The sequence below is a fragment of the Scyliorhinus torazame genome, chromosome 8 (assembly GCF_047496885.1).
Source record: "Scyliorhinus torazame isolate Kashiwa2021f chromosome 8, sScyTor2.1, whole genome shotgun sequence".
In the NCBI taxonomy this organism is placed as follows: Eukaryota; Metazoa; Chordata; class Chondrichthyes; order Carcharhiniformes; family Scyliorhinidae; genus Scyliorhinus; species Scyliorhinus torazame.
Window position 1 is genome coordinate 219,649,621 of NC_092714.1, and position 21,675 is coordinate 219,671,295.

The 21,675-nt window shown below is 48.2% G+C and overlaps 1 protein-coding gene across 2 annotated transcripts in view; it reads right to left on the bottom strand.

Moving 5' to 3' along the window:
- Positions 1-21,675, bottom strand: part of gmeb2 (glucocorticoid modulatory element binding protein 2) — a 119,314-nt gene that overhangs the window by 47,770 nt on the left and 49,869 nt on the right. For both annotated transcript variants that reach the window (XM_072514777.1, XM_072514776.1), the window contains exons 4-6: positions 9,664-9,794; positions 8,954-9,057; positions 2,929-3,086 (exon numbers count right to left, since the gene is read on the bottom strand). In XM_072514777.1, the coding sequence (XP_072370878.1) occupies positions 2,929-3,086; positions 8,954-9,057; positions 9,664-9,794 (393 nt within the window). The remainder of the gene's footprint in view (positions 1-2,928; positions 3,087-8,953; positions 9,058-9,663; positions 9,795-21,675) is intronic.

Sequence of the window (21,675 nt, forward strand, 5' to 3'; positions counted from 1 at the left end):
AGTCCGAGTTCGACCTGTTGACTACCAAGAAGGCGGAGGTGCAGTGGAGGAAGGCGCAGGGGGCGGTGTATGAATACGGGGAGAAGGCTAGCCGGATGCTGGCAAACCAGCTTTGGAAGCGGGAGGCGGCGAGGGAGATTGGGGGAGTTAGGGATAAAGGGGGGAACACGGAGCGGAGTGCGGTGGGAATAAATGGGGTATTTAGAGACTTCTATGAGGGGCTGTATAGGTCTGAGCCCCCGACGGAGGAGGGGGGGATGCGTCTTTTCTGGACCGGCTGAGGTTCCCGAGGGTAGAGGAGAGGCAGGTGGCGGGGCTTGGGGCACTGGTAGGGCTGGAGGAGCTGACTAAGGGGTTGGGGAGTATGTAGGCGGGGAAGACACTGGGGCCAGATAGGTTCCCGGTGGAATTTTACAGGAAGTATATGGACCTGTTGGGCCCACTACTAGTGAGGACTTTCAATGAGGCGAGGGTGGGTAAGGCCCTACCCCCGACGATGTCCAGGGCGCTGATCTCGCTGATCTTGAAGCGGGACAAGGACCCTTTACAGTGTGGGTCGTATAGGCCAATCTCGCTCCTCAACGTTGATGCAAAGCTGTTAGCGAAGGTGTTGGCTACCAGAATTGAGGACTGTGTTCCGGGGGTGATCCACGAGGACCAGACGGGTTTCGTGAAGGGATGGCAGCTAAACACCAATGTGCAGAGGCTCCTAAATGTAATCATGATGCCAGCAGTGGAGGGGGAAGCGGAGATAGTGCCGGCTATGGATGCAGAGAAGGCCTTCGATAGGGTGGAGTGGGGGTACCTGTGGGAAGCGTTGAGGAGGTTCGGGGAGAGGTTCGTTAGTTGGGTTAGGTTACTGTACGAAGCCCCGGTGGCGAGTGTGGAGGAGGTCGGAATACATTCGGCTGTACCCGACCTTTCCGGGTATAAGCTCAACATGGGGAAGAGTGAGCTATTTGTGATACACCCAGGGGACCAGGGAAGCGGGATAGACGAGCTTCCACTGAAGAGGGCGGAACGGAGTTTTCGGTACCCAGGGATCCAGGTGGCCAGGAGCTGGGGGGCCCTACACAAGCTCAACTTGACGAGGCTGGTGGAGCAGATGGAGGAGTAGTTTAAAAGGTGGGATATGCTGCCACTCTCTTTGGCGGGTAAGGTACAGTCGGTGAAGATGATGGTGCTCCCGAGGTTCCTTTTTATATTCCAGTGCCTCCCCATCCTGATCCCCAAGGCCTTTTTTAAGCGGGTAAGCAGGAGCGGGTTTGTATGGGCGAAAAAGACCCCAAGGGTGAGAAAGGTGTTTCTGGAACGGAGCAGGGACAGATGAGGGCTAGCGTTGCCTAATCTGTGTGGGTACTACTGGGCTGCCAATGTGCCGATGATATGCAAGTGGGTAATGAGGGGGGAGGGGGCGGCGTGGAAGAGGCTGGAGGTGGCGTCCTGTGTGGGCACGAGCATGAGAGCGCTGGTGACGGCATCGCTGCCGCTCCCGCCGACAAGGTACATCACGAGTCCAGTGGTGGTGGTGACCCTCAAAATGTGGGGGTAGTGAAGACGCCACAGCGGGGAGGCAGAGACTTCGGTGTGGTCCCCGATCCGAGAGAACCATTGGTTTGTCCCGGGGAGAATGGATGGGGGGTTCCTGAGCTGGCACAGGGCAGGTATTAGAAGGATGAGGGACCTGTTTATAGATGGGACGTTTGCGAGGTGTGGGGGAGATTTTGGGGTGTGGAGTTAAAATTTGGGCTCCCCCATGGAAATGCCTTCAGGTACATGCAGGTAAGGACGTTTGTAAGACGGAAGGTGAGGGAATTTCCGCTGCTACCAGCACGTAGAATCCAGGATAGGGTGCTCTCGGGGGGGTGGGTTGGAGAAGGCAAGGTCTCGGCGATCTACCAGGAGATGCAGGAGGAGGCCTTGGTGGAGGAGCTGAAAGGTAAATGGGAGGAGGAGCTGGGGGAGGAGATAGACGAGGGTACGTGGGCGGACGGCTTGGGTAGGGCAAATTCTTCCTCCTCTTGCGCCAGGCTTAGCCTGATACAATTTAAGGTTCTGCACAGGGCTCACATGACTGGGGCAAGGCTGAGTCGGTTTTTTGGAGTGGAGGACAGGTGTGTGAGGTGTTCGGGGAGCCCAGCAAACCATGCCCACATGTTCTGGGCGTGCCCAGCGCTGGATGGGTTCTGGAGGGGCGTTGCGAGGACGGTGTCTAAGGGGTAAACACCTGGGTTAAGCCAAGTTGGGGCTCGCACTATTTGGGGTATCGGACGAGCCGGGAGTGCAGGAGGCGAAAGAGGCCGGTATTCTGGCCTTTGCGTCCCTGGTAGCCCGGCGGAGGATTCTGCTACAGTGGAAGGATGCGAGGCCCCCAAGCGTGGAAGCCTGGATCAGCGACATGGCAGGGTTCATTAAATTGGAGAGGGTAAAATTTGCCTTAAGAGGTTCTGTGCAAGGGTTCTTCAGGCGGTGGCAACCGTTCCTAGACTTTCTAGCGGAGCGTTAGGAGGTGGGCAGCAGCAGCAGCAACCCGGGGGAGGGGAATACTTTGTGTTTACTACTGTGTTTATTATCGTTTAATGGGGGGCTTGTGTATTGGGGAAATACGTGACATAGCTATAAGATGTTTATTTATGTGTTCTTTGTTTTTTCTTATTTCTGTCAGTGGGGTGGGGTTTGTTGAAAATATGTAAAAAATTTGAATAAAAAAATATTTTTTTTAAAGACAGCATCTTTAATAAGTGTCAGCCAAGATTATGTTCTTCACTCCTGGAGTGGCACTTAGAACACATTTTTGATTCAGAGATGAGAGTGCAACCAACTGAGCCAAACAAATACCCAGCTATCCTAAGCAGAAATCATCTCTTATTTCAATTTGATTTTCAGCAAACAGAAGTTGCGTTAATTTTAATAAAGAAAATGTGTTACCATCAGCTATTGCAGGAGTCACTGGGATGTACTCTGTTGACTGCTGGCTGCTCAAAGATGATCTGGCACTGGAAAGATCAATTTTTGTACTACGGCAGGTATTGGAACACACTTTACCATGCTGATAGAAATCCAATTCCCCTGAATCCATGATTTTTCTTCAGTGAAGGAAAAGTAGAACAGATTCAGTTAATAAGTTGAATTGAAAATTATATATATATATATGCATTATCAACCAGAAGCAGATGGTATCTCAAGTGACAACTTCTGTATTATTATCTACAAAAGTAAATGACTAGACAAGTCGACAGGCTCTTGGAGCCTCAATATCCTTGGGATTGTTTGCCCTTCACTGGATGACATATTAGCTGTATGAGGTCCATCCGTCTGTTATGCTAGACCCGAGGACAGGTCCTAATTCAAATCTCATTCAGGTCTCTTGAGAGAAAAGAACAGTTGAGATGGTTTCCCACCGTCTTCCTCATGGCTGTTATTTTATCTTGCATGAACTGTCAACCTCACCTACTTTTAAATGGTGTGAGAGAGAAGAGGAAATCTGACAAGAGCCACCCACATTCATCAGACACAATATTAAGCCAATGTCCAGAGCTGACTCTGATCTCCAGTTGTCAAGGCTATCTGAAGTGTGCCTGAACCCAATCCTTCCAACTGAGGGGCAGAAATAGTGCCACTGACCTCGTGGCTGCTTTGACCAGACAGAAGTACCCTGCACAATATTACTCCTGTACATAGAGACAATGTTCTAGTCTCCAATGGCTGTCAACACAAATCCTTCGCTGTCTGATTCAGAGGTGGGAAAGCTACCATTAAGCCAAAGGTTCTCTCTCACTGTACGAACAAATTGCATGAAACTGGAGTTAGTCAAAAATGTTTGGCTCAGCATAACCTCTACTAATGCAACAGAATCAAATTATGACATGTCTTTTGTGATCCAGGGTTTCATTAGTCATTGACTGAATTTGCACTTATGATAAAAGCAGCTGGCAAATGAATTCTACAGAAAAGTGCTCATTCGATAGAGTTCACTTAATGGTGCATCATGTACGGGGCATGTAAAATATTTTACTGTTCAAATGACATGTAACTCATGATCATCTGGAAGAACTAAAAGATGTTCAAGACAGTGACGATGCAGTCTTCATCCAACAGCTACCTGATCTTTCCTATTTTCGTTACAAAGTCAACAGCAGAACGGTAGCACATTGGTTAGCACTGTTGCTTCAGTTCCAGGGTCTTAGGTTTGATTCCCGGCTTGGGTCACTGTCTGTGTGGAGTATGCACATCCTACCCATGTCTGCATGGGTTTCCTCTGGGTGCTCCAGTTTCCTCCCACAGTCCAAAGATGTGCAGGTTAGGTGGATTGGCTATGCTAAATTGCCCGTGTCCAAAAGGATTGGGTGGGGTTGCGGGGATGGGGTGGAGGTGTGGGCTTAAGTGGGGTACGCTTTCCAAGGGCCGGTGCAGACTCGATGGGCCGCATGGCCTCCTTCTGTGTTGTAAATTCTATGATTCTATGATATCAGTGCTTACCATATTTTATGTTGTCTGCATTGTGTCTTTGGTTGCTAATATTAAAAGAGAACATTATCATGGGCTAAATAGTGGTTAGCACTGGTGCTTCACAGCGCCAGGGTCCAAGGTTCGATTCCCGGTTTGGGTCACTGGCTGTGCAGAGCCTGCACGTTCTCCCCATCACTGCGTGGGTTTGCTCCGGGTGTTCCGGTTTCCTCCCACAAGTCCCGAAAGACGTGCTGTTTGGTAATTTGGACATTCCAAATTCTCTCTCCGTGTACTAGAACAGGCGCTGGAATGTGGCGACTAGGAGCTTTTCACAGTAACTTAATTGCAGTGTTACCGTAAGCCTACTTGTGACAGTAAAGATTATTATTATTTTAATCTATGGTATTTCTGACTTAAAGCCATCAAATAGACACCAAGCATATCAGGGGCTAAATTGGATAACTCACGAAAACAGGGATAGGAATAGTGTTGCACAATTACCTTGCATCAGTTCAATATAATGCAAACAGCACAGCAACTTAGTATTGCCATTTATTTTAAATTATTTTTGCGCGCAGCCAGTGCTATTGTGCATTGACTACACTGATCAGCATAGGGCCTAAAATTCTAACTTGCTGATACCAGTTAAAAGCTCACCTGCAACTCTTAAAATAAAGGTGCATAATGGCTGCTATTGGATTTTTTCTGTCATTCCCCCCGCTGCGCTTAGGTGTAAACCTTGCTGGGGTGCTTGTTCTTCTTGGACAGCAGCACGGCCTGGATGTTGGACACGCCCAGCAGCTTGCTGAGCTCCTCGTCATTGCGGATGGTGAGCTGCAGGTGGCAGGGGTGATGCGGGTCTTCTTGTTGTCCCGGGCCGCGTTGCCAGCCAGCTCGAGGATCTCGGCAGTCAGGTACTCCAGCATAACAGCCAGGTAGACTGGCGCGCCGGCGCCGACCAGCTTGGCATAATAGCCCTTGCGCAGCAGTCGGTGGATTCGGCTGACGGGGAACTGCAGGATGGCCCAGGAGGAGCGGGCCTTGGCGTGCCCATTCCCTCCAGCTATGTCACAACCCAAGATCGTTCAGAGTTCAACTGTGCTGTGCAACAATCACAATGACTGGCCATGAAGAGAGAGGAGGGAGATAGAAGGGAGTGAGAGCCTGCACTAAAGTTTTCAGTCACTGCTCAGAGTTCTTTGTGGAGGAGGTGGAAAGAGGTAGTGATGTTGCAAGGATTTGTTTTCCAATTAAGGGCAATTTAGCATGGCTAATCCACCTACCGTGGACATCTTTGGGTTGTGGGGTGAGACCCACGCAGACACAGGGAGAAGGTGCAAACTCCACACGGACAGTGACCCAGGTCTGAACCCGGGTCCTTGGCGCCATGAGGCAGCAGTGCTAACCACTGTGCCACCGTGCCACCCTTGTCGCAAGGAGTATAAGGACTTCACAAGAGTGGTAAAGGCCAGTGAAGGCATCTTCAAATGCCATATCCAATCACTAGCCTGAGTAACTTCAATTCACCCCACTGCCCATTTCCCTCTCATCCTGCCATCTATCCTGGCTTACAAGCTGCAGATGGTGTAAATATGCATATCTTACTTTACCCTGCCTCCTCATCACAACCTTACCCTTGTTCCTTTTCCCTTTGTGATACCCAAGAACTGCACCCTTCCCAGAGCAGAAAGACAATGATGATGAAAACACTGTTACTCAATTTCCCATTTGCAGCCAGCAACTCAGATACTCAGACTGTGCACATCTTAGTCGATAGCATAAAGAGGAATCTGCATGTGGTGGGACATGGAGAAAGGTTGACCTACAGCCAGAGCAGGAATCAATGATAGTACAGCCACCAGTTTTCCGGAAGGCTGGATTACGTACAAATTCTGTGCGAACAACTCAAATGAAGACTCTGATAAACCAGGATATAGAATAAGGTTGATTTATGTACATAATTAAACACCTGGTACACTGGAAAACCTACCAGAAAGTTACATTCAAGGACAAGGTACATGGAGAAGCCCAGCACTAACTTGCAGAGCTTGGAGCCCATGCTTTCCAGTACAGAACTTTGGTTAACTCCACCAACATATTTGTGGGACCAACAACAGTGGGATAATAGTGTCTGCATCTTAGCTTCCACTGGCGACCAAGTAGCTTCTAAAAGTTTTTTTATACTTTCTTTGGGTACGGGTATTTATTTCTTATTTCTCATCTCTAACAGCCCTTAACTTAGTACTTTTCCAGGCACCTTTAGAGTGCAATTAAGAGTCAACCACTTTACTGTGGGTCTGGAGTCCCATATAGGCTAGACCGGGTAAGTGCTGCAGTGAAAGCTTGCATTACTGTCATGATAGCTAAACTTGCTGTCATGGCAGCTCAGACTGCTGCCACCATGGTTCTGGATACCAGCATCCAGAGGATTCAGGATGTCACAGTAGGCAGCAATCTATCTTCAGGCTGAGGTGTGACCCTGGGGAAATGTCAGTAGCTTCATGAATCAAAAATCTACTGTTCCATCTGAGAATGGCAGTGTTTATTATCCCAACACTGTCACTAAGCCAGTGCCCTTGCTGTTGTCTCTTAGTCAGCCAGCCCAGACTCACCCATGCCAAGATGGTGCAGTCTGAAGATGGACGTTGAAGGCCACAAGGACTATTTCAGTTCACCCTCCAAAGTTAGCTCCAGTCTTCTCTACTAAAATTCAGCAGACATACACCAGCCTTACTGTACCCACTGGACTAGCACTGTGTAAGCACTGTGACATGCAAAAGCACACAGAACAAAGTCATGAAGGGAATACACACAAGCTTAACATTTTGTGTAATATGTCATGATTTAATTTATATATTTGGTTCAGTATGGGTATTTTCTGTTGCCTTTTGTTTTTGTATCATGGCCAAGAGGACAATGTGATGGTCAATTACACAGGGAAGGTAAGGAGTGTAGGGTTGTTGTAATTGGGAATTAGGTTTAAGGCTAATGGTATTGTACTTGCATTAGTTCCACACATACAGTCCAGTCAGAGAGGGGCCACCTAGATTGTAGTTTTCTTTCCTCTTCTTCTGCCTCCTCCTGTTCTCTAGCTTCTTCTCAGATATGTGCTATCAAAGGCCACTCCCTCATAATGGCAAGAATTTGCAGCATACCAGACACCATCACAAATCTTGAGACCCACTCTGACGAGTAATGAAATGCTGCTTGAGAACAGTCCATTTTGTGGAATTGTTGCATGCTACTGTTCTGCTCTATTACATTTATGACAGGAAGGCTTTTATTGAGCATATACACTCCACAAATGTGCATGGGTTACAAAAGTCATAAGCTAATTTGTCTTCAGAAAGCTCTTGTTGATCAGTAGCCACCCTTTCGTTTGCTAAGTTAGCTGAAATGGAACTGGCCCAGTAGACTGATGCAGAACGCACCATGGCTGGCACTGGCCTGCATAATGCGCTGCTTATGGTCACACAGAAGCTGCACATTGAGGGAGTGGAATCCCTTTCAGTTCAGGTATATGGCAGAGTTGGCATGATACACACCATGGGGAAGCATGAAATCCTTGTAATCCTTGTGAACACTTGCCTGCTTCTCCCTAGCAAGATATAATTAAATTAAATTTGATCTTTTTGAAAAGAGAGACTCATTGATCTGACTTATGCAATACTACACTGCAAACTATGCGATGTTGCTAATATTTCTGGTAGCAGCCTGAAAGGAGACAGATGCATAAAGGTGCGGAGTCACCTTCAAAGCCACTGACAATGCAGTCCTTGCCCTGCTTAGAGGTTAGTGTGATTTTTACAGTATTTGGAACAATTAAATGGTGATTTCTTTAGTGAAGCATCAGCATCACAAATATTTGTTGTCGTTGATGTTCATGTAGAAGAATTGCTTCCCTGAATACCCTAGGTAGATATGGCCCCTTGCAGAGAGTACATCACCTCCTCCTCCTCCCTCATTAAGCAGTATGTTTTACTATGCGGAGCATTTTCTCCTTCTTCCTGTCATTCTGTATTCCAAGAGGAAAGCTTATTAATGCACAAAGGTTTGCAAGAAACTGAATTAGGTGGAAGCCTGGAAGTCAGCAAAAAGTGTTTCAGCTCTAGAAAACATCATAAACATGTTCAATTGTGGCGGCAGCCAGAAGAAATCAACCAGCAGCAAATCTGTAAGTAGTTGATAATCCCTTTAAATACCATTGGTGAGGGTTCTTTCATGCCATTTAATGAGTGTTAAGCTGGGAGAGGATAAGAGGGTGCTGGGTGGAAATGGAGCTCCAAAATGTCAGCGTTGGTGACACATGTCATGTTATGCCCCTTCTGCATACTTTCCACAGACATTAAGTGAGTATACGCTAATCCCTTTACCAATATGGCATCCAGCATGCCAGATTCAGGAAGTACTTATGCATACTAGAAATGCTGATTTGGAACATTAATTACTGCACGAATAATGCAAGCCAAACTTTTCATTAGAACAGTAATAGTTTTTCTCAAACCTCAGCATAACACCATTCAAACGAATTGCTCTCTTCCAGTCTTTCAATGTAGATTTTCCAGCTAGATTCACAAATTCTTTGGGGCTTATAAGTTGATTGTCAAACTGGAAAGAACAAACAGACAACTGCAAATTAATAGTTATTGGGAGTTAGATATTGGGTTCTTCTTGCAGCAAAGTCAGCACAAACATACACATGTGCCAAATTGCTTCTTTTCGTGCTGTAATCTTATGTGGTTCTATGAATATACTGTCGAAGAGACCTCCCCGAAGCCATAATTTAGTTATTTTTAAGTCACATATGTTCTTTCTTCTTTCTCTTCCATGAGGTCTGACCAGCTTGTCTTAAACTGGCAAGACTAAATAGGACAAGTGAAAAGAACTCTCAGCATTCCAAAAATGCCAAAATGAAACAAGGCTTGCAACAATGGTACACTGATCAATCTTCATCGGGTTTTTACTCCCTTCATGATAAATCTCCAAACCTGCTGGAAATTCAAACCAGGGGTTGGAAGGGGCTATGAAAATAATCTCGGTGAGGTAAATCTATGGAACTGTTGATTGTTGCTTCAACCTTTGCCACTGCTTACTCTCAAGTCAACTTTCCTACTGTTCCAGCTCAAAAAAAAGATGCAATTTTCTCTTTACCCACCACTTCACTACATAAAAACTAAGTTTAATACAAAGAGCCATACAGAACAGATCACTCACCTGAACACACTTTATATTGATACCAGGACAAACAAATTTTTTCCATATTAGGTTAGCTTTACTTTCTCCACAGGTTATAGGATAAATAATTTCTGGCTCCATGTTTTCTCCCTCATCGGCGATTTTCACCTCTACAAAGAGAAAACAAATATAAACATTCAGAATTTCTCAAATTGTAAGCAAAATGTTACTCCTACAGGGAGGAGAATACAGGTTACTTCAGGTTAGGGATCTGATTCAGCTCTCACTTGGGAGGATACTTGCCAGTGTATACAACAATTGGCTCTCAACTCCAGTCCAATTTACCAGATACCAGCGTAGATTTGTAGTGCAGCCTACTTGCAGCCTGCTTAACCGCAACCATCAAGGGAGACGAATAGAGGTGTGGGGGGAGCAAGATGTTGCATGGAAGCATAAAATTTGGTGCACAACCATTTGGGAAAGCAATTAGAGAAGGAAGTATGGTTAAACTAATTTGGCAGGGGGATGGGACACAGTAGACGTAGATTTGGGAGTGAGGTTCAATCAATCAAATACAGAAGGAAAACTAGGTCAGACATAGGTACTAGGAGCAGAGATTGGCAATGCAGCTCTTCGAGCCTGCTCCGCCATTCAATCAGATCATGGCTGATCTCTTCCTAGTCTCAAATCCACCTCCCTGCCTGTTCCCCATATTACTTTATCCCATTTTTAAAATCAGAAATATATCTATTCCCTTCTTGAAATCATTTAATGATTCAGACTCCACTGCACTATGGGGGCAGCAAGTTCCACAAATTCACCACCCTCTGCGAGAAGTAGTTCCTCCTCATCTCAGTTTTAAATCTACCCCCTCTCAACCTATATTTGCGACCTCTCGTTCTAGATTGCCCCACAAGGGGGAAATTTGGTCTATGTTTACTTTATCAATCCCTCTTAGTATTTTATATACCTCAATCAGATCCTCTCTCATTCTCCTAAACTCCAGCAATTATAAGCCCAAACTGTTTCATCTTTCCTCATATTTCAACCCTTTCATCCCTGGAATCAATCTGGCGAGCCTCCTCTGAACTACCTCCAATGCCACCACTGGACCAAAACTGGACACATTATTATAATTGCAACACTAAGACAGAGAAGACATGGGCATAATAAGGTATGTGAGAGAATTGAAAGGCTAAATTGCATCTATTTTCAAGCAATGAACGTGTCTGGTAAGGCAGATGAACTTAAGAGTATTGATCAGTTTGTGGAAGTAAAGGAGGGCAGGACTGACAACTCAACATTCCAGGATATGGAAGTTTTGGCAAAGACGTATGTAAGAGAGGAGGGGTCTTCGCATTATTGATAAAAGAGACCATTACTGCAGTAATGAGGGCGGATGTCATAAAAAAGCTCTCCAAATGAGGCCATATGGGGAGCTCATAAATAAAAAAGGGGTAATCTCTTACTGGGATAACACTACAGGCCTCCCAACAGTCAGAGGGAGTTAGAGGAGCAGTATGTAGACAAATCACAAGGAAGTAATTCATCCTCTGAGATGAGGGCTAGGGGGTGGCCATATCGCTCTATAAGAGGACAGTTTTTACAGAGGCCAGGACGGTTACTGACCAAGGGGTAAGGTAGGTCATGTTTAGTAGTGTCCTGGAAGGGGCACCAGTGGTTCTTGTAAACGTGTTTGCTCCCAACTGGGACGATGTGAAATTCATGAAGAAAACCATGGCGGAAATCTCCGACAGAGACACACACTGACTCATCATGGGGGGAGATTATAATTGTGCACAGGGCCCACGGACAGATAGATCAAACCCCGAATCGGAGAAAAAGTCAAGCATGGCCAAGAACTGGGTGTGTTCATGAAACAGATGGGGGCAGTGGACCTACGCAGTGGAGGGGTACTCCTTCTTCTTCCAGGTACACAAGATATATACTAGGATCAACTTCTTTGTAGTGCAGAAAGCGGTGCTTCCAAGGGTAGTAGGAGCGGAGTACTTTACGATCGTAATCTCTAACCATGCTCCACATGACCTGGATGTGAGGTTGGAGAGGGACCGGGCACAATGCCCCCCATGGAGGCTGGACACCTCCTGGCCAACAAGGCATTCTGCAAACAGATATCACAGGTCATAAATGGTACCAGAATGGGGAGGTCTCATCCTCCATGTTCTGGGAGGCACTGAAGGCAGTGATAAAGGGGGAAATTATTGCATACAAGGTGGGCAAAGATGGAAAGCAGAGGGTGGCCAGGCAAGAGCTGGTCGACTCCATGCTGGAGGTGGATCGGCGGTACTCCATGGCCCCGCAGATCTACTGGTGGAGAGGAATAAGCTATAAATGGACTTTGAATTGGTCTCCACCAGACACGGGGGATGAACATGGGGACAAAGCCATCCACCTGTTTGCTCACCAGCTGAGAATGCAGACAGCCACAAGGGAAATAGCTCAGATTAGGGACAACAGCGGTAGGCTAGTAGCCACAGCAGAAAGGGTCAATGAGGCTTTTGCGACTTTTTACCGGGGACTGTACACCTCCGAGCCCAGTTCCTTGATGGCCTGGACATGCTGGTTGTGAGGGTAGAAAAGAGACAGGGCCTGGAGATTGAGAGAAGTCAAAGAGAGTATTAACTCCATGCAGGCGGGGAAGGCACCAGGGCCAGATGGATTCCCGTCAGACTTCTACAAAGAATTCACACTAGCATTGGCCCTGCACCTGCGGGAGATGTTCGCAGACTCGCTAGTTAGGGGCACCCTGCCACCGACACTGGCACAAGCCTAAATATCACTGATACCCAAAAGGACAAAGACCCGACTGAATGAGGATCCTACAGGTCTCAACATAGATGCAAAGATCCTGGAAAAGGCCCTGGCAAAGCGGCTGGAGAGCCCCATGACAGGTAGTCACAGGAGACCAGCCAGGCTTTGTCAAGGGCAGGCAGCTGACAGCGAACATCAGGCGCTTGCTGAACGTGACAATGACGCAATCCAGGGAGAAAACACCAGAAGCAATCAGATCCCTGGACACAGAAAAGGCCTTCAACAGAGTTGAGTGGAAGTACCTCACAATGGGTTCAAGTTAAGACCAGAATTCACCTCCTGGGTGAAACTGCTACACAGCTCTCCCATGGCGAGAGCAGGAACAAACACCACCAGCTCTCAATACTTCCAGCTGCAAAGAGGCACGAGGTGGGGATGCCCATTGTCCCTGCTGCTGTTTGGTCTGGCAACCGAGTCACTGGCAAACGCCCTCAGAACAGCCAAGGGGTGGGGAGGTATCCAAAGTGGGGGATAGAGAGCATAGGGTCTCACCCTACGCGGATGATCTGCTCCTCTGTATCTCCAACGCCCTGGCAAGCATGGAAGGGATAATGAAACTCCTAAAAGAGTTCGGAGCTTTCTCGTGTTACAAGCTTAACTTGAGGAAAAGTGAGTTCTTCCCTGTGAACCCGCGGGGGGGGGGGGGGGGGGGGGGGGGGGGGGAAGGGAGGGATGGAGCTGGGGCTACTGGCATTCAAACAAGCCCAGATCAAATTCCGCTACCTGGGGATCCAAATAGCCCACAGGTTATCCCTGGCAGGGAGAGTGCAGACGATCAAAATGTACTGCCCAGGTTCCTTTCTGTTCAGATCCTTCCTGACCTACATCCCCACAGTTGTACTTCAACATGGAAGACAAACTAATCATGACGTGGTGGAAGATCCCGAGGAGCCAAAAGGAAGTCCCCCAAAGGAAAAGCAACATGGGAGGTCTACCACTAGGCGGTCCCAGCAGAAAGAGTGAGGGGATGTGTGAAGGAACCGGGAGCAGAATGGGTGAAGATGGAGGAGAGTTCCTGCATAGGGACTGCGAGTCCTAGTAACAACCACTCTCCCATCCCTCCGACAAGCAAGCGAGAAGCCCAGTGGTAGTAGCCATGCTCCGGAAGTGGTACCAAATGAGGCAACAATTCGGTCTAACCGAAATGTCTATCATGGCCCCCATCTGCAAATACAGGTTTACTCCTGAAATAGTGAACGGCAGCTTCAAAAGGTGGAGACAGGACGAGGGTCACTGGCGGACATGTACAGGGACGACAGAGTAGCAACCCGGGGGAAACTCACGGAGAGGTTCCAATTGCCAAAATGAAACAAGCTAAGACACATACAGATCAAAAATATCCTCCGTAAGGAAACAACGACGTACCCCTATCACAGGCAACATCCTGGTGAATCTCCTCTGCACCCCCTCCAGTGCAATCACGTCCTTCCAATGGTGCGGTGACCAGAACTGCACACAAATTCCATCTGAGGCCTAACCAAGGTTTTATAAAGTTGTACTCCCTGCTCCTGTATTCCATTCACCGGGTGCCGTTCCGCCTGGTCCACGTTTGTGTGGACCAGCACAGATCAGCGCCTGGCTGTAGCCTCCCTGAGGAGGCTGGAGAATCGAAGGAGGCTGGTGAATCCCAGGCTGGTAGATCTTAAGTAGATTTACGTCCTACTTCCGGGAGCGCCATTAGGTCCCCCCCATTTTGGGCAGAGTTCCAAATCCGATGTCTCGCGGGACTTCAGTGAATCTCGCGTGGCGCGGAGCCTTTCAGAAGGTCCACTGGAGGCCTCTCCTGGGATTCTCCAGCCGCATTGTGCTCTCGCTTGAGCGCAACGTGGCAATAGAATCGTGTCCCATAACTAATTCATAACCAGAGGTCCAAAATCGGGCAGTTAAAGAAACAGGCAGTTAGATGCGACATTCATCACTATTGAACACGGATGTGAAAGTATTAGCTAAGTTGTTGGCGAGGTGGATGGAGGATTGTGTCCCGGGGGTGGTTGCAGAAGATCAAACAGGCTTTGTGAAGGGCAGGCAGCTCGAGAGTAATATAAGACCGCTGTTGAATGTGGTGATGAATCCGTCGAGAGCTCTGGTTCCGGAGGTGGTCGTGTCCATGGACGCGGAGAAAGCATTTGATCGGGTGGAGTGGCAGTACTTGTTTGAAGATTTGGGACAGTTTGGGTTTGGGCCGAGATTTATGGCATGGGTGCGGTTTCTGTATGTGGCGCCAAGAGCGAAGGTGAGGACGAATGATATGAGCTCACGAAGCTTTGACTTACACAGGAGTACGAGGCAGGGGTGCCCGCTGTCGCCGCTGCTGTTTGCGCTGGCCATAGAGCCGTTGGCGATGGCTCTCAGGGGTTCGGCAGAGTGGTAGAGGATAATGAGGGGACAGAGGGAGCATCAGGTGTCGCTCTATGCTGATGACCTCCTGTTGTATGTTTCGGATCCGTTGGAGAGTATGGGAAGGATTGGAGGGTTCTCAGGATACAAGCTGAATGTAGGGAAAAGCGAGGTATTCCCGGTGAATGAGCTGGCACACCAGGCTAATTTAGGGGGGATGCCATTTACGGTAGCGAGGGATAGGTTTAGGTACTTGGGGATTCAGGTAGCGAGGGAATGGATGGGGCTCCAAAAGTGGAACTTAACGAAGCTGGTGGAGGAGGCCAGGAAGGATCTTAAGAGGTGGGATACACTGCAATTAACATTGGCGGGGAGGGTCCAAGTGATGAAAATAAATATTCTGCCGAAGTTCTTGGTTATCTTTCAGGCTCTCCTGATCTTTATACCAAAAGCCTTTTTTCAGAAAATGGACACAATCATCTCTGACTTTGTATGGTTGGGGAAGGTGCCGAGGGTGGGGACGACCCTGCAACAGAGGCTGAGGCAACAGGGGGGGTTCGCGTTGCCAAACTTGCTTCATGTTGGGCGGCGAATGTGGACAAAGTGCGGCGGTGGTGGGAAGGAGAAGGGGTAGAGTGGGTTAGGATGGAAGAGGAATCTTGTTAGGGGTCTAGTTTGAGGGCTATGGTGACGGCAGCATTGCCAATGGCTCCCAGTAGGTATTCAGGGAGCCCAGTGGTGCAGTCCACGGTGAAGATATGGAATCAGCTGAGGAGGCATTTGAGGGTGGAAGGGATATCGGTGCTAATGTCGCTGTGCTAGAATCATGGGTTTGAGCCGGGGGGTGGGGGGGGGGGGGCGGAGAGGAGATAATGTATACAGGATGGGACTGATCAAGATGAGGGATTTGTATTTGGAGGAAGGGTTCGCCAGTCTGGAGGAGCTAAGGGAGAGGGTAGAGCTGCCGAGGTGTAGTGAGTTCAGATATCTACAGGTTAGGGACTTTGCATGAAAGGTCTGGAAGGGGTTCCCTAGATTGCCGGGATACACCCTGCTGGAGCGACTGCTGCTTCCGGATGTGGAAGGGGAGGGGAGAATTGGGGATATATATAAGTGGCTGGGGGAGCAGGGAGGCGAGCGGGTGGTGAAGATCAAGGAGAAATGGGAAACGGAGTTGGGACTGGAGATCAATTGGGGAGTATGGAGTGAGGCACTGCGAAGGGTAAACGGGACCTCCTCTTGTGCAAGGATGAGTCTGATACAGTTCAAGGTGGTGCACAGGGTGCATATGACTCGGGTGAGAATGAGTGGGTTCTTTCAGGGGGTAGCAGATGAATGTGAGAGGTGTGGGTGGGGGCCAGCGAATCATGCGCACATGTTTAGGGGTTGCAAAAAATTGGGAAGATTCTCGGCGGCGTGTTCGCAGTCTTAGCCAGGATAGTGGAGGAGGGAGTGGACCCCGGACCCTTTGGTGGCGATATTTGGGGTTTCAGAGAAGCTGGAGGTCATGGAGAGGAGGAAGGCCGATGTCATGGCCTTCACATCTCTGATTGCACGGCGACGAATTCTGCTGGAGTGGCGGTCGGCATCGCCACCAGGGGTAGCAGCATGGTTGGGCGACCTGTACGACTTCCTGCGGTTAGAGAAGATAAAGTATGAGTTAAGGGGCTCAGCAGGGGAGTTCAAGAAAAGGTGGGGGGTGTTTGTGACCGATTTGAGGAGCTGTTCGTCGTGGGGGGGCGGGGGGGGGGGGGGGGGGGGGCTGTACAAACTGTATAGTTGATTGGTGGGAAGAAGGTTTCCCAGGGTGTTTATTTGCTGTAACCTATTTTGATACAAGTTTGAATAAAATGCGTTTTAAAAAAAAGATGCCACATTCATCAGGTGAAAAAACTGAAAATCAGCTTTCCAATAACTGATAAATTGTGAAAATATATCCAAATATGGAGTTAAAAAACGAGATGGTAGCTGAATCTGAGGCAACTTATGCCAGTGTCAGCACTGTTGGGAAACACTACAGGATTATAAGCAGCAAAAAGACTTTTCCCATGATGAAAATGATAACATTTTCCTGTTGAACCTTATAAAGTGACAAAATCCTAACATACGAGTAACGGTTGGGATCAATGGACAACATTTTAAGAGGGTAATAACACATCATTCAGGTGGAAATCTGCAATTTCTTGACAAACAACCAAAGATGTATCCAATATTACTGGTATGTTTAGGAAAAACTAGACAAATATATGGACCCTGACTGCACAGACACAAGGGGTGGGATTCTCTGGTCCGCCAACTGCATTTTCCTTCACGGCACGCTCTCGCCAGCAGTGGGATCCTCCTCCGTTCCTGCAGCCGGCCAATGGCATTTCCCATTGTGGCCACCTCATGCCGTCTGGAAACCCGCGGGCGTGGGTGTGCTGCGGGTGGAGTGGAGCTTCACGCCAACAGAGAATTCCGCTCAAGATTTACCAAAAGGTGGAGTTACTCACAATTTCCATTTTAAGAATAAGTGTGAAAAGTCCTTTCTCCCAAGTCACCAAAACAGGGCAGTTAGAATAAAAACAAAATAGCTCCTCAATAATATGGCTTCACACTGAAATGGAAAATAATCTTTTAATGATTGGAACGGTTTTAGTTTTCATGTTGCTTTTGCAGAGTTTGAAGTCAAATGAAATTTATTGTGCGCCAGCTGTCAAAAGAGTTACTTTCTCCTGTTGAAAAAGGAAGCTGATGATATTTCTGAGTACTGCTCCTAAACCGATTACTGAGGGAAAGAGGTATAACATCACAGGGATTATACATGGGAAAAAAATTAATTACAGGCTTCTACGAATATATTTATATTTGTCAGTGGGATCTTGGAAGCTATAAAACCATAAAAAAGGATTATTTAATCACACAATAATATTCAAGTGTGATTAAATTAACTCTCTCTGAGGATAAGAGGATATTGTTTGTGATAAATAGGTTATTTAAACAACATTATCAAGGTAAGTCTGGTGCACAAAACTCTCTTGGACAAGATCTATTCAAGAGAAAATAGCTGTATTTCAAAATTCGAACAGATGCGTTTCTGTTCAGTCCTCATTTTTTATACGTGTATTTGGTTTTATATTCTTTCATGGTGTGTGGGTGTCGCTAGCAAAGCCAGCATTTATTGCCCATCCTAATCACTCTGGAGGAGGAGGTGGTGAGCTGCCTTCTTGAACCGCTGCAGTCCATGTGCTGTTGGTACATCCACAGTACTGTTAGGAAAGAAGTTCCAGGACATTGATCCAGCAACATTGAAGGAAAGACAATAAAGTTCCATGTCAGGATGGTGTGTGGCTTGGAGAGGAACCTGGAGCCTCTGAACTGCTCTTGCATCCACAGTATTCATATGGTTGGTCCAGTTCACTTTCGGGGCAATGGTAAGCCCCAGATGTTGACAGTGGGAGATTCAACAGTGGAATAATTGATTGACAAGGGGTGACAGTTTGATTCTCTTTTGTTGGAGATGGTCATTGCATAGCACTTGTGTGTCATGAATGCTACTTGCCACTTGTCAGACCAAGACTGAATGTTGTCCAGGTCTTGATGCCCATGGACAAGGACGCTTCCGAATGGTACTGGACATTGTGCAGCCATTAACAAATATCTCCACTTCTGAAGATTGTTTAGTCTAGGACACTACCCTGAGGAACTCTTGCAGAGATGTGACTTTCATCACATTAAACAATGCAAGGTACTTTAACGCTTAAATTGCCAGCTGTTACAAAAGGGTGGTGGTCTCTCAATTTTCTGTTTATGCACTTTAACATGACCACAACCTTTACTAAGACAGGAATGAAAACTGGATGCTCGTGCATTAGAGTATCCCGAGGCTACAAAAAAGTACATCCTCTTATAACATTACACTTGTGTTTGCTTTGTTGTCCCCTCACTGTCTCTTCCTAGCAACTTAATTTTGGTTTTTATACTCAAAACATTCTTTATAAAAAGTACCGGATTTTCCGGTGTATAAGTCGTTGTGCTGTATAAAGTCGAACTGATTAGATTTCCGATTTTTCTAAACTTCATTCATATGCAAGTCAAAGAGATGTATCAGATGAGGCTAGACCAGAAAAACAAGTGAGATTTACGGTGAGCAGCTATGTTCTTGGCATTTTCTTATGCGTATTTGACGACTTGAGCGTTGTCATATCGAATTGACATGACTTGACCGGAGGCAATTTGGTATGAGGCAAGGGGTTTGCTTGGATTCATTTACAAGGCATCGGCATCTAAAACCCATGTAAATGGTACATAAGTCAAAGCAGCAAAGAAAATGGGACCTAACCTTCAGGAGAAAAAAAGTTTCACCTTAAACTCTGAAAAATACAGGGGGCGTGATTCTCCCAGCCCCACGCCGGGCCGGAGAATCCCCGCAACCGCACCACGCCGCCCCGACGTCGGCACGCGATTCTCCTCGGAGCGGAGAATCGGTGCCATTGGCCATGGGCCGCTCTATGCGGCCGGGCCGCCGATTCTCAGGCCCGGATGGGCCGAGCGGCCACTCTAAAAATGCAGAGTCCCGCTGACGCCGTCCACACCTGGTCGCAGCCGGCGGGAACTCAGCGCGCAGGGTCAGGGGGTGAGGGGGGTGGGGTGGCTCCGACCCCGGGGGGTGCCTCCGATGGGGCCTGGCCCACGATCGGGGCCCACCAATCGGCGGGCCGGCCTCTCGCACCCCGGGACTATTTTCTTACGCGCCGGCCCCTAAACACCCGCGCCATGTTGAGTCGGGGCCGGCACATTGAGGGAGGCCACCTCGCATGCGCGGGTTGGTGCGGCACACAGTTGGTGCGGGAATGGGAGCCTGGAGCGGCGTGAACCGCTCCAGCGCCGTGCTGGCCTCCTGTAGGGGCCAGAATCAGTACTCCCAGCGGCCTGTTCACGCCGTCGTTAAACGCGACGGCGTTTCCGACGACGTGGACACTCTGCCGCCGAATGGGAGAATCCCGCCCAGGAATTGGAAACAGTTGCAGCTCTAGTTGCTTTACAAGTAGAAAACTTTACAAGTAGAAAATGCCCAAAACTCTTGAAGCAGTTCTGCAAGTGAATAATTGCTAATTCTGGTTATTATGTAGCACTGGGGTTTCCAAACTGGGGTCTCCAGAACCCTGTAGGCCCATGACAGCCTCCCATATTTGTGTATTTGTAAAATTTGAAAAAATACTGCTGATCTGCTTGTCCAATCAGAGGCTATTTTCTGGAGAAGCCAACTTGCTTCTGCCTGGAAGAGGAAGACACCGGAGTGATGGAAAGAGAGGGCCTCGGAACAGAATTTGGTGGGCAGGGAAGGGAGAAGGGGTGAGGAGCATGTGTGAGTGGGCCACGGTGCTGCTGGATGCAGCGGGCCTCAGAGCAGGGGGTTGGAGCGAGCCTTCGGGTGGGCCTCGAAACGGGGTAATTTGGAGCGGACCTGGAGCGGGTAGTTGGAGCAGACGGGGAGGCTTGGTGAGTGAGTCTCACAGAGGAGGCCAATGTGTGTGAGAGAGGCAGTGAATGGGTATGTGAAAGAGAGGGAGTGAGTGGGTGTAAGGGAGAGGGGGTGAATACGTGTGTGAGAGGGAGAGGGGAGTGAATGTGTGCGAGAGAAATGGAAGGGTGAATGTATGAGAGAGAGGGGTGAATGTACGAGAGAGGGAGTGAGTGTGCAAGAGAGGGGTGAGTGTGTGAGAGAGGGGTGAGTGTACAAGAGAGGGGTGAGTGTGTGAGAGAAGGGGTGAGTGTGTGAGAGAGGGAGCGAGTGTGCACGTGAGAAAGAGGGGTGAATGTGTGCGGAGGGATAGAGTGTGTGTGGGTGGGTGAGAGCGCGTGTGGTGGGTCAGAGCGTGTGTGGGAGGATCAGCGTATATGCAGGAGGGTAGAGTGTGCGCGTGGGTGAACAGTGTGCGCAGAAAGGTAGAGTGCATGCGCGGGGTGTAGAATGTATGTGGGGGGTAGAGTGTTTGCAAGAGTGGGTTGAGTGTGTTCAAGAGAGGGGGTGAGTGTGCACGAGAGGGGTTAGTGTGCAAGGGGGTGAGTGTATGAGAGGAAGTGTGTGCGAGAGAGGGGATGAATGTGCGTGAGAGGGAATGAATGTGCGTGATAGGGGAAGGTTTTGGGTGAGAGGAGTGGGTGAGAGAGGGATGAATGTGTATGTGTGAGAGAGGGGTCATATACGTATATACATGTGTGTGTGTGTATCAGAGCGAGAGGGCGATATATGTGTGTGTGTGTGTGTGTGTGTGTGAGTGTGTCTGGGGAAGGGAGGGGAGTGCATGTCCAATATGAGTATCAGCTTTCCAGCATCACTCCATCCATTAAATATGACAAAAGGTAAGACTTAAATATTTTTTTAAATAAGAAATTATCTTAGATTACTCAGTCCTAAAGTGGGTAACAACGGTTAATGTTAAAGGGCCATGGGGGACCTCTGGTGGCGTTATGCAGGGGGAAGACATGCACAAGATGGCTCCAGCTAGGGCACTGTTCTTTCAGCCCTTTTCGCCCAGTTTCTCGGGGTATCTTTGTTTAAAAACCCACTCGGTTAATGGAATAAGGTGTCTACATAGAGGAAGGCCAGGGGGTAAAAGCCTGAAACTAGAGGTTCGTCGACTGAGTCGGAGGCTTCTCGGGGCTTGTCGGTGGAGAAAATGGCGGTGGCAGGTCTGTGACGCCGGCCACTGCATTAACGGCAGAGATGCTTCCAGCATCTTGGCGGCGGAATTTGAGAAGCAAAGGAGGGTAGTGTCAGGGGACCTCCGCAAATCGATGGAAGAAGCCCTGGTTCCCATTCGTTTGGCAATGGAGGAGACCAATGAAATAGTAAAAGTATGGTGCTGTGATACAAAGCATGGAGGTGTCTCTTTCAAG